The sequence below is a fragment of the Trematomus bernacchii genome, unplaced genomic scaffold (genome assembly GCF_902827165.1).
Source record: "Trematomus bernacchii unplaced genomic scaffold, fTreBer1.1, whole genome shotgun sequence".
Classification (NCBI taxonomy): domain Eukaryota; kingdom Metazoa; phylum Chordata; class Actinopteri; order Perciformes; family Nototheniidae; genus Trematomus; species Trematomus bernacchii.
Window position 1 is genome coordinate 8,109,831 of NW_022987828.1, and position 12,996 is coordinate 8,122,826.

The following is a 12,996-nucleotide window of genomic DNA, read 5'->3' on the forward strand; positions in this document are numbered from 1 at the left end:
ACTGAGGATTCAGATTAACGTGAGCCTTGTTTCACAGCAGTCTTTGAGGAAATCCCCCCATGTTACGTTCACATAAGCAAAGCTTTCACAGGATTGGATTTATCTGAGTTTAGAGGGTTTAAGGGGCTGGTTGCAAACTTCAGATTCCCCTCCACATTAGCAGCGAGGCACAGTCTGGTGAGTATCACATTTTTGGTTGAGCTATTGTTATTTAACAAAGGTTTAATTTGAGGCCATTAGAAACTATATTATGAAATCTAATTGGTATTTTTCTTTTGGTAACATGTTTAGGCACAACTATTTAATCAAACTGCAGATTCGCCTTTGGATTCATTAGTTAATCATTGGGTCTATAACATGTTAGAAAATAGTACCTCAAAGTCCAAGGTGATGTTTTTAAAAACCCATAGATATTCTGTTTCAATGTGACTTTTTATGTGGGTTAGGGTTAACCAACTATTCTATAAATCCATTGATTTTTGCAGCTCTTTATTTCTTGATCATCAAACATCATAAAACAATTAGATAAAGATATTAACAAAGCATGCACCTGTTTTGCTTTGTAAAGATATAAATAACCATGCTTAAGTCATCTAATACGGTTAAAAGTTCCTGAGATAGAAGCAGTGAGATTTGAAACTGATTTTTTTTTTTACATGTTCTCTTTGTAGGGGGGCTGTGGAGCGAGTTTAGGGTCATGGTGAGCGTGACCACGGTCCTGAAGGCGGTGAGCCTGTTTGTTGCAGAGCTCATCAGCTCCGTCACAGACTTGTTCCAGACCAAACCAGCATGGGCCAACCTGGAAGTGCTGGAGGACACAGAACTGAAGTCCACTGGGGGCAGTGAGTGCAAAAGCAGAATCAAACAGAAATTATTTACTTGTACATATGCTACATCTTTGCACTACAAAGTTGCACATTTTAGCATACAACTCCCTCTTTGTGTTGTTATTCTTCTATCGCAGCTCATGATGAAACCCTGGGGAAACCAAATAAGAGTGAAATTTGTACTAAAAGACTGTAACAACTTGATTGTACTAACTGTTTTAACAATCTGAACTTCTTATTATGAGGATAGAATGAAACAAACCTGCTGTCTTCACAAACAACACTTAAGACAAAGACTGCTCAAAATATAACTTTCGAGATATGTCTTATCTTTTGAAATTATGATTTCCTGAGATATCCCTTATGAAAAAAAGTCAGTATAATTTAGATTCAAATATACTATTTTGTCTCTTCAGTCCATGAGCGACACAGGGCCAAATCTCTGTGGGAGAAGACTGGAGCTGTGGTCATGGTTGTACGGCGACCCGGATGATTATTGTGTAGAGAGGTACGAAATAATTTGCCTGTTAGATATCAGTACTCTGTAGTGAATAAGTGATTCATTCATTCAATTTTTGTTCTATCTGTCCTTTCCTCTAGGAAGCTGCTGAGCTGTCCTCTCTGAAGTCCCAGCTGCAGGACCTTGAAGTCCCTCTGTTTGCCGTGGTAAAAGAAAACATTGGCAAAGAGCTGGATTGCTTCAAGAAGTCCTTCACTGGGAAAGTCTACGTGGATCTGCAGGTCTGCTTTTACACACGGCTCTGAGATAATAGGTGAAACACTAAGGGTTACGTGAATTAAGACAATAAGCTACTCTTTTTTTATTCTCATAGAGAAACTTCTACGGGCCTCAACAGAGGTCGATGTTTCTCTCCATGTTCCTGCGTGTTGGCGTGTGGATGAACATTTGGAGGGCCTACAGGAGGGGCTTCAGGGGAAACATAAGAGGTGAAGGACTCATCCTGGGTGGAGTCTTCGTCATTGGGCCTGGAGATCAGGTAAGCAGTCATTTACAGAATTAATATTTTTCATTAGGTTTTGAATGGGTAAATATTTGTTTTTCTTCTCCTGACAGGGTATTCTACTTGAGCACCGTGAGAAGGAGTTTGGGGATAAAGTAAATTTGCTGGCAGTGCTCACAACAGCCCGCAAAATGCAAGACGACTTGGCAAGATAGGCTTTGAATATGTGGATGAATGGACTGATTGTTGGTGAGCCCTTATGTAATAATGGTTGTTACATGTGGCCATTTGCATGTCTATAATCTCTAACCCAGGAGTTTTCACTACACAACAAAATAGCCTCTCTGCTCTGTTGACATGGTATATTTAATTGCATTGCCTTTGCTGAAAAGTTAGGAAGTTAAATAACTGTATTCAAAATGTGCGACTTTAACTGTTTATTGACCCACTGTCTGCAGTTATTGTCTTGTTTATGTGAAGATATGTTGTGTGTTTTAATGACGATCTGTTTCTAAACTCTGCTGAGAGAACAGCTCTGATGTTCACACATATCCTCCACATTTAAAAAGACAGTCTTTGCCTGACATAATGGAGATCAAACCTTTGGAGTGATTGAACACATTTTATGTTTACCATGAAATAAAATACCTAACCAGTCATGTTACTCTCTGTGTGTCGTGTTTTGCCTCGTCTTCTTCTTTTGCTGGGTGCCGTCTATTTTATTGATGCTTATATTTCTGCTAAGCAATCCTATCTTATATAATAATTTCCCCAAAACTACTATATTAATAATATGTGGTATTGATTTAGAGTCACTGTGATGGACGCTATTACAACATTGAAATGATCTTTTACTAAAATATTTATGTTTAATCAAAACATGAGTTATCTAAAAAGTTGTGCCACACAAGACACTTTAACTATACTTTCTTACATAATATTCACTTAAATGAGAATGTTAGCACGGAAGTAATGAAAATAGCATTGGTTTTGTGACCTTCAAACTGAAATGTATTGCTGGTTCCTAGTGAAACCTTGTGGTAAAAACAAAAGCGAGGGCTGGATGTGACTGCAGACAACTCAGAAATATATCCAATATCCAGAGGTGAAAGAAGTACTCAGAACATGTACTTAAGTAAAAGTAGAAGTAACAGAGTGTAGACTCTGTAACAAGTACAAGTCCTGCATTCAAAATGTTACTCAAGTAATAGTACAAAAGTATTGGCATCAAAATATACATTTACCAAAAGTAAAAGTAGCCTACTCATTATGCAGATCGGTCACATTTCAGACTTATATATGGTTTGATTATAATTATTGATGCATTAAAGTAGTATCTCAACATTGTAATTAAGTACAGTAGGCTACTTGAGTAGGCTACATCTACTTAGTTACTTTACACAACTGCAAATATCGAAACTAAAACTCACATAATCACAATTTATTCTTCCGACTAACCGTAGGCTTCAACACATCTTGTGATCTGAATGAAAATACCTTACACTTGACAGGGCTGATTATTTCCATCACTTGCTCCCCACAATCATCCATGCCAAGTGCCTTAGTCAAAGGTGAACTCTCGCCAGCCATCTTGCTCGATTAGTTTCCCCTGGTCCGTGGATCGTTTAGCACGCCTGCGCAAAGATCTGTTGTTTACTAAACGCTCCGTTGAGAGAGGCTTGTCACTTCATTGATTCTGGTGAGTGTGCATTATTATGAAACTACTCTTATAACTTGATATAACGGTGGCAGCATAAGATGCACCTGCTTAAGGAAGATCCGCTTCAGACACAGTGTATCAAAGGCTAAACTGGAAGCTAACCGCTATTTAATCGTCGTCACCGTGCCAACAGTAACTATAGCCACAGGAACTTTGTAGGCCACTGGCAGTATGTATTCATTATGGAACTATCATCAACATGACATCTCAGGAATGGTGAAATATTTCAATCCTATTCGGTTACAATTGAGTTTGAATTTCTAGAACCATCAGGTAATGTCATTGAATACACATGGGTAATATGAAGGTCATTTTCTGTCCTGTTTGTCATCCCGCAGGCTAAAGGGCTGGACAGGTTTAACTTGACTTCATCTTTACTCTAGTCTAGTGACGCATAGTATGTGTAGCAACGTAAATAACGACAAGTACATTTCCTGCTTTCAGAAATCATGTGTTAAGTACAAACTATTGTATTAAGCCAGAACAAACAAATACTAATAGACTAGGCCTAATGTTAAAAATAACAACACATTAATGACCAATAGAGTTGGGTATTTTGGACAATTAATTTATGTCTTGGGCTTGTTTAAACGAGGCAGCATTGTTCAGCTTTCGATGAACATAAGTAAAGCAAGCATCAGATAAGGACTGATGGTGCATTTTTTTTTTTTAAGTCCCTTATCTTTCAAGGCCAAATTATTATTATAGATAAAGGTTATATCTCTTGGTAAAAACATTAATTATTAAAAGTAAAGTTCATTATGCAGAATATTCCTCTTCAGATTTATATATTTTTAAATGTTATCATATTGTTATAACCAGAAGTGGGAAGTAACTAAGTACATTTACTCAAGTACTGCAATTAAGTACAATTTTAAGATACTTGTACTTTACTTGAGTATTTCCATTTTATGCTACTTTGTACTTCTACCCTACAATTCAGAGGTACATTGTGTGCTTTTACTCCACTACATTTATTTTGTGTCTTTAGTTACTTTAAAGATTTGGTTTAATAATGTGAAGTATAATCAACACTTAAATAAGACTTTAGTTACACCTGGAGTAAATTCTCAAGCTATCCTGCAGTATACAAAGTTATTAAAACTAGCTGCACCTTTACCAGCTTTGATAACACTTTAATGCATCAATAGTTATAATGAAAACATATAATATATATTATTCTGAAATGGACCAATCTGCATAATAAGTACTTTTACTTTTGGTACTTTAATTATATTTTGATGCTAATACTTTTGTACTTTTACTTGAGTAATATTTTGAATGCAGGACTTTTACTTGTAACAAAGTATCGGGCAGTAATAAATCATGGTGGCATTAACAGCCTTGAAACCTCCCCTTACCGCGCGTTCTGCAGACGCATCCAAGGAATCTAAACTTCCTGTAGTTGCAGGCGTGGGCGTCTATTGGCTGCTGCTGTTATCATATTTTCAGCCCTTTGTCCTCAGTGTTGTTACGTTTCAAAGCACAAATTCATTCACTACTTGAAACTGGATGAGCTCAATACGAGGAGAATAAGTTGTCCTTCTCACTTTGGAAATGGAGACACGTTAGTATATTCATTTCTTATATTTTCAATTAATTAAGGATAAAATATAGATGTTATACTACTCATGTTTTTTTGTGTAAATCTTTTAATATCTGTGCATGAATTTCTCATTGTTGCGCACTGTAAACCGACTTATATTTTTAATTAACTCTGTAATTTATGTCTTGACGTTATATGCACAAACGTAGAGCGTAGGGTGCAAGAATAGAAAGTTTGAAAATAGAGAACTCTCAACCCCAGTAAGATGAATAAGATAAGAGTAACACCTTTTATATATTCATGCTTTCATCGTTCGTTTTTATTTGCAGGTTTACATTCTTATTTTAAGCATATAGATAAAACTTGGCTCAATAGTTTAGTGGTCGGTGTAACATTTTATCTGGGCAGTCTTATGAAGAAATATGCAAGGTATTTCTCTCTTTAATCTGTGAAATCAGATGCAGGCTCCTGGAGAGTCGTGCTTCAGGTGCGGTGGATTGTATTGTCTGTAAACAATATGTGGCGGCACGCACAAGTAGTTTACATTTATTCGAAAATACTTTGTGTTTCTTTCTTTCAGTGAAATCTTGAGGGTGTTTGTAGTCAGAGACTTTTTCCTCGGTCCCGATGCTGGCTCTGTCCAGGTGTCCGGCAGCTTTGAGGTCCCTGCGCTGCTCTGCTCTCTCTCTGGGGGCCACGACCATGAGCAGCCAGCCCTCCACCACAGCCAGACCCCCGTCTCTAAGAACCCAGACAGCTCTGTTTCACCAAAGTGAAGCCAAAGCCAGTCCTGACACAAACAAGCCCTCTTCAGGCAAGGACATATTTGACTGCCTACACAGCTAGCTCTTCCTATAACCCAAACTTTAAGCATGTTGTAGAAACAAAGCTGTGACCTGAGCACAGCTTTGTTCTCTGTGAGCTCTGTGTGATTTCCTAATGGAAAAATAACAATTTAAAGTGGACCTATCATGCTATATTTGAACAATATATTGTAGGGCCATACCTATATAAAACATGTCTGTGAAGTTTTTTTTTCAAAATACCAAACAGATCATGCATTTTAGCCATGCCTCATTTCGCTCTATTTGCTCTTTTCCAGCCCTGTTTTTTGCAGGGGCTGATTCTGTGACGTAGCTTTAATGCAAATGAGCTGCAGCTGACCACTCCCCCCTGCAGGATAGGGGAGCGTGCTTTGAGATCAGCTGCTGGGCTGTCAGAAGAGGGGGAGAAAAAGAGAGAGTCCGTCCTCCGTGTTTTATTCTTATATGATTATATAGAGTCATTATTCATTTGTTTTAAAGCTCAATAAATAACAAAGAAGACCTTTGACCGGCACTTTTCTAATTTTGTCCGGAAAATGTTAACTTTAACGGACATCTTGACCGGCGAAAGAAAATCTAACTGAAACTCTGCCGCACGGTCCCCTCGTCCCTTGGAAGAGGCGGAGAGGTGGGTGTTTGTCATCTGCTGGTGGACTACCGGAGAGAATTACAGTGCTTGCCTCGACGGGGAGGGATTGCATTGAATTACAGCAGCAGGAGGCGCAAGCGCTTGCCTCGGGGAGGGAGAAAAAGAGCCACAGCGGAGAATAAACAGAAGGGCAACCATGCGCGGGAAGTCTTCTTCGCTGCTTTTGTGGCAGACTACAGCGCCACTTACAGGCCTGGCATATGTACTACAGCGTCTCCAGCGCTTTCGAGCGGCAATGGCCAGCCGTGGCCCAACCCCACATTCCCCTGATAGGTGGAGAGTTGGCCATATAGCCGTAGCGCCACTTCTGTGACGTCATAGAAGTGTTCAAATCTGGATCAGTCTGTATCAGATCCATTGCAGCCCCGTTTTTAGAGATTTGGGTATGGAGGAAAAGAGAGAGGGTTGTGTTTTCTGACACTTGGTGAGTTCCCTGGAACACCGGGGACACATATTCATGTATAAAAGACGTACAAAAGTGCATTTTGCATGATAGGTCCACTTTAAAGTACAATCGAAAGCCCACTCATCAAGAACCACACAAGCTGCAGTCAAAAATATAATTTACAGACTTGTTATCTCGTCATGTTGAACAGCATCTCATCTCCTTAGTATGTGCAATACTTAATCTCATTGGATGAGCTTTAGATAAGAGTAAAGTGAGAAGAGGCTTTGCTGGTAAAAGGCACCACATGCTCTCGTTCAACTCTACGCTGAAACTCAAGACTGCAAGCGGCAAGCTAGGTCTTGTTGAACTCTTGTCCTCAGGGAGTTCTGAGAAGGAGGGAACGTGGTAATATCTAATAGTCGGCACATCTGGCGCCTCAGGTCTGCAAAAACTATAATCGACATGCAGAATGTTTCTTCTTTCATTATGATAATGTCAAACTTGTGACACATTGCTCTCCTGGTGCCTGTTTGTGCTGCAGTGTCCTCTGTTTTCGGGCTGGAGGGGGATCTGTTCGGGATGGGAATGTGGTCTTTGGGTCTGGGGGCTGTCGGAGCTGCGCTCGCTGGAATCTTCCTGGCCAACACTGATATGTGTCTGCCTAAAGTTTCACAGGCATCGATGGAGCACCTTGAAGAGGCTGACCTGCGCTCCACCATAGATGGTAGGAAGGCTTTCTGATTTGCTCTATGTAATAATGTTACAACCAATACGCTTGTTCTTAAAACCAGCTGTTAAACCCATTGAAGGAGAATTAACATTACATCAGCAGAATCAGAAATTTCCAGTTTTCTGCATTGCACATGCTCTGAATGAGGTTTTGTGCAACATTTAAAGCAAAGCCGCTTTCTGAAATCTGCTGGCCTACAGATTATATCACTGTGAAGGTCTTTGTCTGAAGCCGAAGGGCTAGTAACTGTTATTAATACATATAGACTTTCTGTGCCACCATGGACAATTTGTCTTTTCTCTGTTTGAAGGCTGCATCTTTTATCTTCTTGTGCTTGATTGGATACCTTGTTTTAGGAACAGTTTCTTCTTGTTTTATCTACAGATGATAATGTCATCAAAGCAAAGAGCCTGTGGGACAAGAACGGGGCTGTGGTCATGGCCGTCCGACGTCCTGGATGATTTTTGTGCAGAGAGGTGATATAAAATGTTTCTGAATGACACAGGAGGGTGTGCTGGATGTGTACAGTTTATAAGAATTATATTTTACTTTCTTTTCTAATCTCTCTCTCTCTGTAGGAGGCCTCTGAGCTGTCCTCTCTGAAGTCCCAGCTGGAAGAGCTCGGAGTCCCTCTGGTCGCTGTCGTGAAGGAGAACATCGGCACAGAGATCCAGGACTTCAGACCGCACTTCGCTGGGGAAATCTACATAGATGAAAAGGTAAGCAGTGATAGAAAACATCACCTGTTCCAGAGCCACGGTTAGTACTCACCTTCCTGTCAGTCCATCTAAACTACTTTGCAATTAAAATAGTCTTATTCCTATCTTTTATTTTCATTACATACGTTGTTAGCTAAGCCATTGACATCCACCCTTTGATGGGGAATAGTCTATTAATCATTAGTTATTTGAAATAAAAGTACATGTTGAGAACTAGTTAGAGATCTCTTAACTGTATTCATCTGCCAGGGGCAAGTTGAGAGTTAACAAATGATATGATAAAGCCATTTTAATTTCGTCACACATCACAGGAAATCCTGTATGATAATGAACTTGATCAGGCTGACGGAAAGTTATTTTTGTGATTGCAGCAACACTTCTACGGCCCGCTGCAGAGGAAGATGGGGGGTCTGGGCTTCATTCGCCTCGGGGTGTGGCAGAACTTCATCCGGGCATGGAGGTCTGGTTACCAGGGCAACATGCACGGAGAGGGCTTCATCCTGGGGGGAGTGTTTGTGCTCGGAGCAGGAGATCAGGTGGGTGTAGCAGACATGTGGACCACACAGGGAGATTTGAAATAAAACTGTATTTGAAATGCTTGTTGTGTCTGCAGGGGATTCTCCTGGAACACCGGGAGAAGGAGTTTGGCAACAAAGTGGACACTGCAGATGTTCTGGAGGCTGTTAAGAAAATTGTGCCAGTTAAATAAGTTATTTTTTAAACATTAAACATAGGTGTTTTTAGATCAAAACTAGAAATAAGAATTCGTCCATCACTGAAATAACGACATTTAAGTTTGTGGTGTATAAAGTCACAATATATTTCGTCATTTGCACATTAATTTACTGTTTACTGTTGGTTACGAAAGCAAAGCTGTGAAATTCAGGACAATATTATCACTTATAATTCTTGTTCATCTCTGTGGACACCTAGAAGAAAGTGCGACGGGTATTAAAAACAGGTAGTAAGGGACTTAAAGGCAGCATTTTCATTCAGGTACATCAGCCACTTAAAGACACTTGAAATCTTCCTTTTAGAGGACCACATGAATCAAACTAAGGCTGGGTTGCACATTTGATTAGTTATTTTATTAGTTGCCTGTTAGCGGTACATATCTAACAATGTTCCTGTCACTTTCTCCGTTTGCTTCTCCTGGTCAGGCGCCACAACGGACCTCTAGCATGGCGGACAGGTGTGTGTGCAGCCTGTGTGTGTGATAATGACAACCTGTCTCCAAACTCAACATAGAGAGGAGCAGGTTTGATGCTCAAACACACACCGGCTCAGCCACTGGTGCCATGTTGAGGAGTGTTTGTGCTGCCTGGAGCGTGTGTGTGTGACAGAGAGTGGGAAATTAAACTCCAGAAAATGAAAGTAATAAATAAAGACCTCATCACAGTATTTCACCTGTGCCCCTGTGTGTTTCATTATTTGAATATTTAAAATGAATGTTTGGGCAACGCATGACCAACTTACCTATATGTCAGTAAAACATTCTTCGAACTCTAGTAAATATATTTTTTATCTAACATTTGGACAATGAAAACACAGATAATTGGATTTTCTGGCAGGTATATTTAAATGTGTGTGTTAACTTACTGTATACCAGAGACACTTGTTTGCTGTTATAAATTAGAACACTGTTGTGTGTCTGCATCCACCATTGGTATGGTATTATGTATTTGTATACATTTACTTTTTCAGATATTAGAAATGTGCATTTTGACAAATAATTTGACTACTACAGTTTATTCAGATTTTAAATTGTTCTAAATTAAAGCCTTCCTACTTATTATACATTTTTTACGAGATACCAGTCTGACTTATATCTTATCACATCTATCTATTATTCATTAACATACACACTCCCTTTTTCCTGAAGTTTGATGATCCTGTCGCTTATTAATCAATCCTGTGTGTTGTCCTGTAGCACTAAATATACAGTGAAACAACTTCAATTAAGAAAAACACCAGTTTGTTCACATCCTTCTGGTAAATACATGTAATAGTTATATTATAAAATAATAGTCCCAAACAGAATATCTACATACTATTCTAAAAACCAAGGCTTATTTTCTGTTGAAAGCTCAGGATGCGTCCCAACATGTTAGTAAACATTCACCGTTAAATTATTTTATCCTCAGAAATCTCAACCGAGGCAAGATTGTACTTAGACGTGCGTGTGCGTGTGCGTGCGTGCGTGTGTGGCCAAAACTTACTGTACCAATTCAGATGACTGTCTCAGTGTAATCTTTCTTTATCTGATTGCTTTATACTTGACTGGCATTTGAACAAACAAACCTTATCAGATCCAAACTGGGTGTTCCACTCTTTACTTTTCTGTTTCCCCACAAGCAGGATAACATTAAAGAACATTTGTAATATACAATGTTTAATAAAGTCAAATCAGCAGACAGGTTTGGACTTTAACGTTATATGTTTTATTCTATTGCTCTGAGTAAAATACATTCCACATCATGGAAATATATATTTCAACACAATACAAAATAGAGAGAGAAAGCACGGCACCAATACTGACAGGACTACATGTGGAAGTTTATGTACATGAAACAACCAAAACATTCAAGGAATGTAACAATAACAGATTGTCTTTCCATCGAGCCTTCAGTATGCAAAGATTCAACATTTTCTTCATGGCAAACACAACCAAAGTTATAAATGAGTGGGTTTTCAACCAGTGTGACAGCATTAACTTGTGCTATCTTGTTTGTTATGAGATGTTATTGTAATGGCTGTAACATCGAAGCCAAAACCAGGACTTTTAACTAAAATGTGTGTTGGCATTTATTTTAGATGCTATTTGTTAACGTTGCAATGATTTTGTAAGATTTGGTGGGTTACACTGATCAAGTTGAGGACCCATTCTAATAAGAAATCAAATGGAAAACATGTTTTTGCAGCAGAAAGTCTGGCAAAAGGTCCGTAAGTTAAAGCTGAAACATAAATATTCAAAGCTACACCCTTCTGCTCCTCATTCCTCCACAATCCATACCCGTCTCATCTTTGGCTAGATCCATTAGTGCGACACGTTACGGTGGTACGATACAGGCCGAAGCTGAGATGTTTACAAATGTATTTAAATGGTAAAAACCTTCAGTTTTGTTCTTGACGCTTTTGTGCCGTAATTCAAAGAAAAGAAAAACACAAAAGGAAATAAAGCACAAGCTAAAGCTACTTGGTTATGAGCAATGAAATCTGCCAGACAATGACTGAATTACTAATTAGCAGTAACCATAGTTCATTCTACATCGTCCAGCACCATTAACAAATACAATCAACATTACACATTTTAAATAGCAATACAAATCCCAGCACAGCAAAGGTTATAGTGCCGTTTCACCCTCAGCAGGAAAACACCCCAAACACAACACACAACTATCTCTTAATGATGCAGCCATGGTATCGAATGTTTGAATACAGTCGTGAATCTAACTCTGAAACACTGTCCGGCAGTGCGTGTGATCATGTCTCAGTGTTACAGAAACAGTTATCTATTATCTGGGGTAATGAGTGTTTGTTTTTGAATGAAAATGGAGAGTTCAAAGAAACATTTCCTTTTCAAATTAGACATCCATCTTTTTCAAAAATAATACAATAATTCTCCTAAAGAAGTGAGTAGTCATATCAAGACGGTATTTCAGGATAGGGTCTGTGGGTTTATAAAATGATCCGATAGCACTTTGGGATTAAACCCTTGAATCACATATAAACACAATCATTGTGCGGATGCTTCAGGACAGTGCCCACAATCAGTTTACTTTAAATACATCACTGTAACACTTTTTTAGAAACCAGTGACTACAGGTGCTTAATGGAGGTGAATTTACGTGTGAAAAGGCCTGTACAATCTTCATGTTGGGTATAGTTTTACACAAAACACCACTTTACATAAACAATGAATCATAGTTTTAAATCTATGACTGTGTACACGGTATCAAGTTAATTCCCACTAGAGGAGAGCCCCTCTAATCTGAAAACTCATAAGCCCTAAAAGGTGCACTCGCTCTAATGAGTTTGCAGCAAACCCCTTTCTGTTCTCCGTTAATACGAGCAGCTGACATTGTTTCCGATGCATATGTGTTGCCATCTGGTGGATTCACTAACAGAGGCTCACCTTAAAGTTAAAATCTCTTATATTCCTCGTGCATATGTGCTCCATATATTGTACATCATATATATATATATATATATTTAGAAATATATCCAAAAAAATATGTATTTTTGCATAATCCAACAGACGACACTGGGATAAATTCATGTGACATCTACTCACGTACACCATCACTATCTCACCACACAGTTAAACTCAGCCAATCTATCCACTGCAACAAAGCAACAACAAACACTGTGCTCCGTATTTTGATTTTGTCCAACAACAACAACAGCCATTTCCATTTGGTACAATGGGTCATCAATGGCTCCAGTGCTAACAACACTTTCGCACATGGCTGGCTAGCGGTTGCACATATAGAACCTGCATCACCGAAGGAGGAACTGAAATGAAAGAGCTTCCTCCGACCTGCTCACTCAGCGCTTCAGCTCCAGTGTGGCCGAAACAGCAGAACATTGTTGTCTGTCTTCTGCGTGTGGCTGTGCTTAGAACACACAAG

The 12,996-nt window shown here is 39.1% G+C and overlaps 2 protein-coding genes across 5 annotated transcripts; both read left to right on the plus strand.

Annotated features, from left to right (window-relative positions):
* The first annotated feature begins 103 nt into the window (after positions 1-103).
* LOC117499861 (peroxiredoxin-like 2A) lies at positions 104-2,446 on the plus strand. The gene is made up of 6 exons (XM_034152515.1): positions 104-177; positions 672-842; positions 1,244-1,335; positions 1,428-1,568; positions 1,661-1,825; positions 1,903-2,446. Exons 2-6 carry the CDS (start codon positions 698-700, stop codon positions 2,002-2,004), a joined length of 645 nt encoding a protein of 214 aa, XP_034008406.1. The 5' UTR covers positions 104-177; positions 672-697; the 3' UTR covers positions 2,005-2,446.
* A 938-nt stretch (positions 2,447-3,384) lies between these two features.
* On the plus strand, positions 3,385-9,769 carry selenou1a (selenoprotein U 1a). Of its 4 annotated transcripts, XM_034152001.1 has the most exons (7): positions 4,992-5,076; positions 5,636-5,869; positions 7,458-7,640; positions 8,031-8,122; positions 8,225-8,365; positions 8,737-8,901; positions 8,979-9,769. In XM_034152001.1, the coding sequence occupies exons 2-7, from the start codon at positions 5,683-5,685 to the stop codon at positions 9,072-9,074; spliced, it is 864 nt and encodes a 287-aa protein (XP_034007892.1). In that variant the 5' UTR covers positions 4,992-5,076; positions 5,636-5,682; the 3' UTR covers positions 9,075-9,769. The 4 variants fall into 4 exon arrangements, with proteins under 4 accessions (XP_034007894.1, XP_034007893.1, XP_034007892.1 ...); XM_034152003.1 differs by lacking the exons at positions 4,992-5,076; positions 5,636-5,869 and adding an exon at positions 3,385-3,488; XM_034152002.1 differs by lacking the exon at positions 5,636-5,869 and having other exon boundaries at positions 4,976-5,076.
* The last annotated feature ends 3,227 nt before the right edge of the window (positions 9,770-12,996 follow it).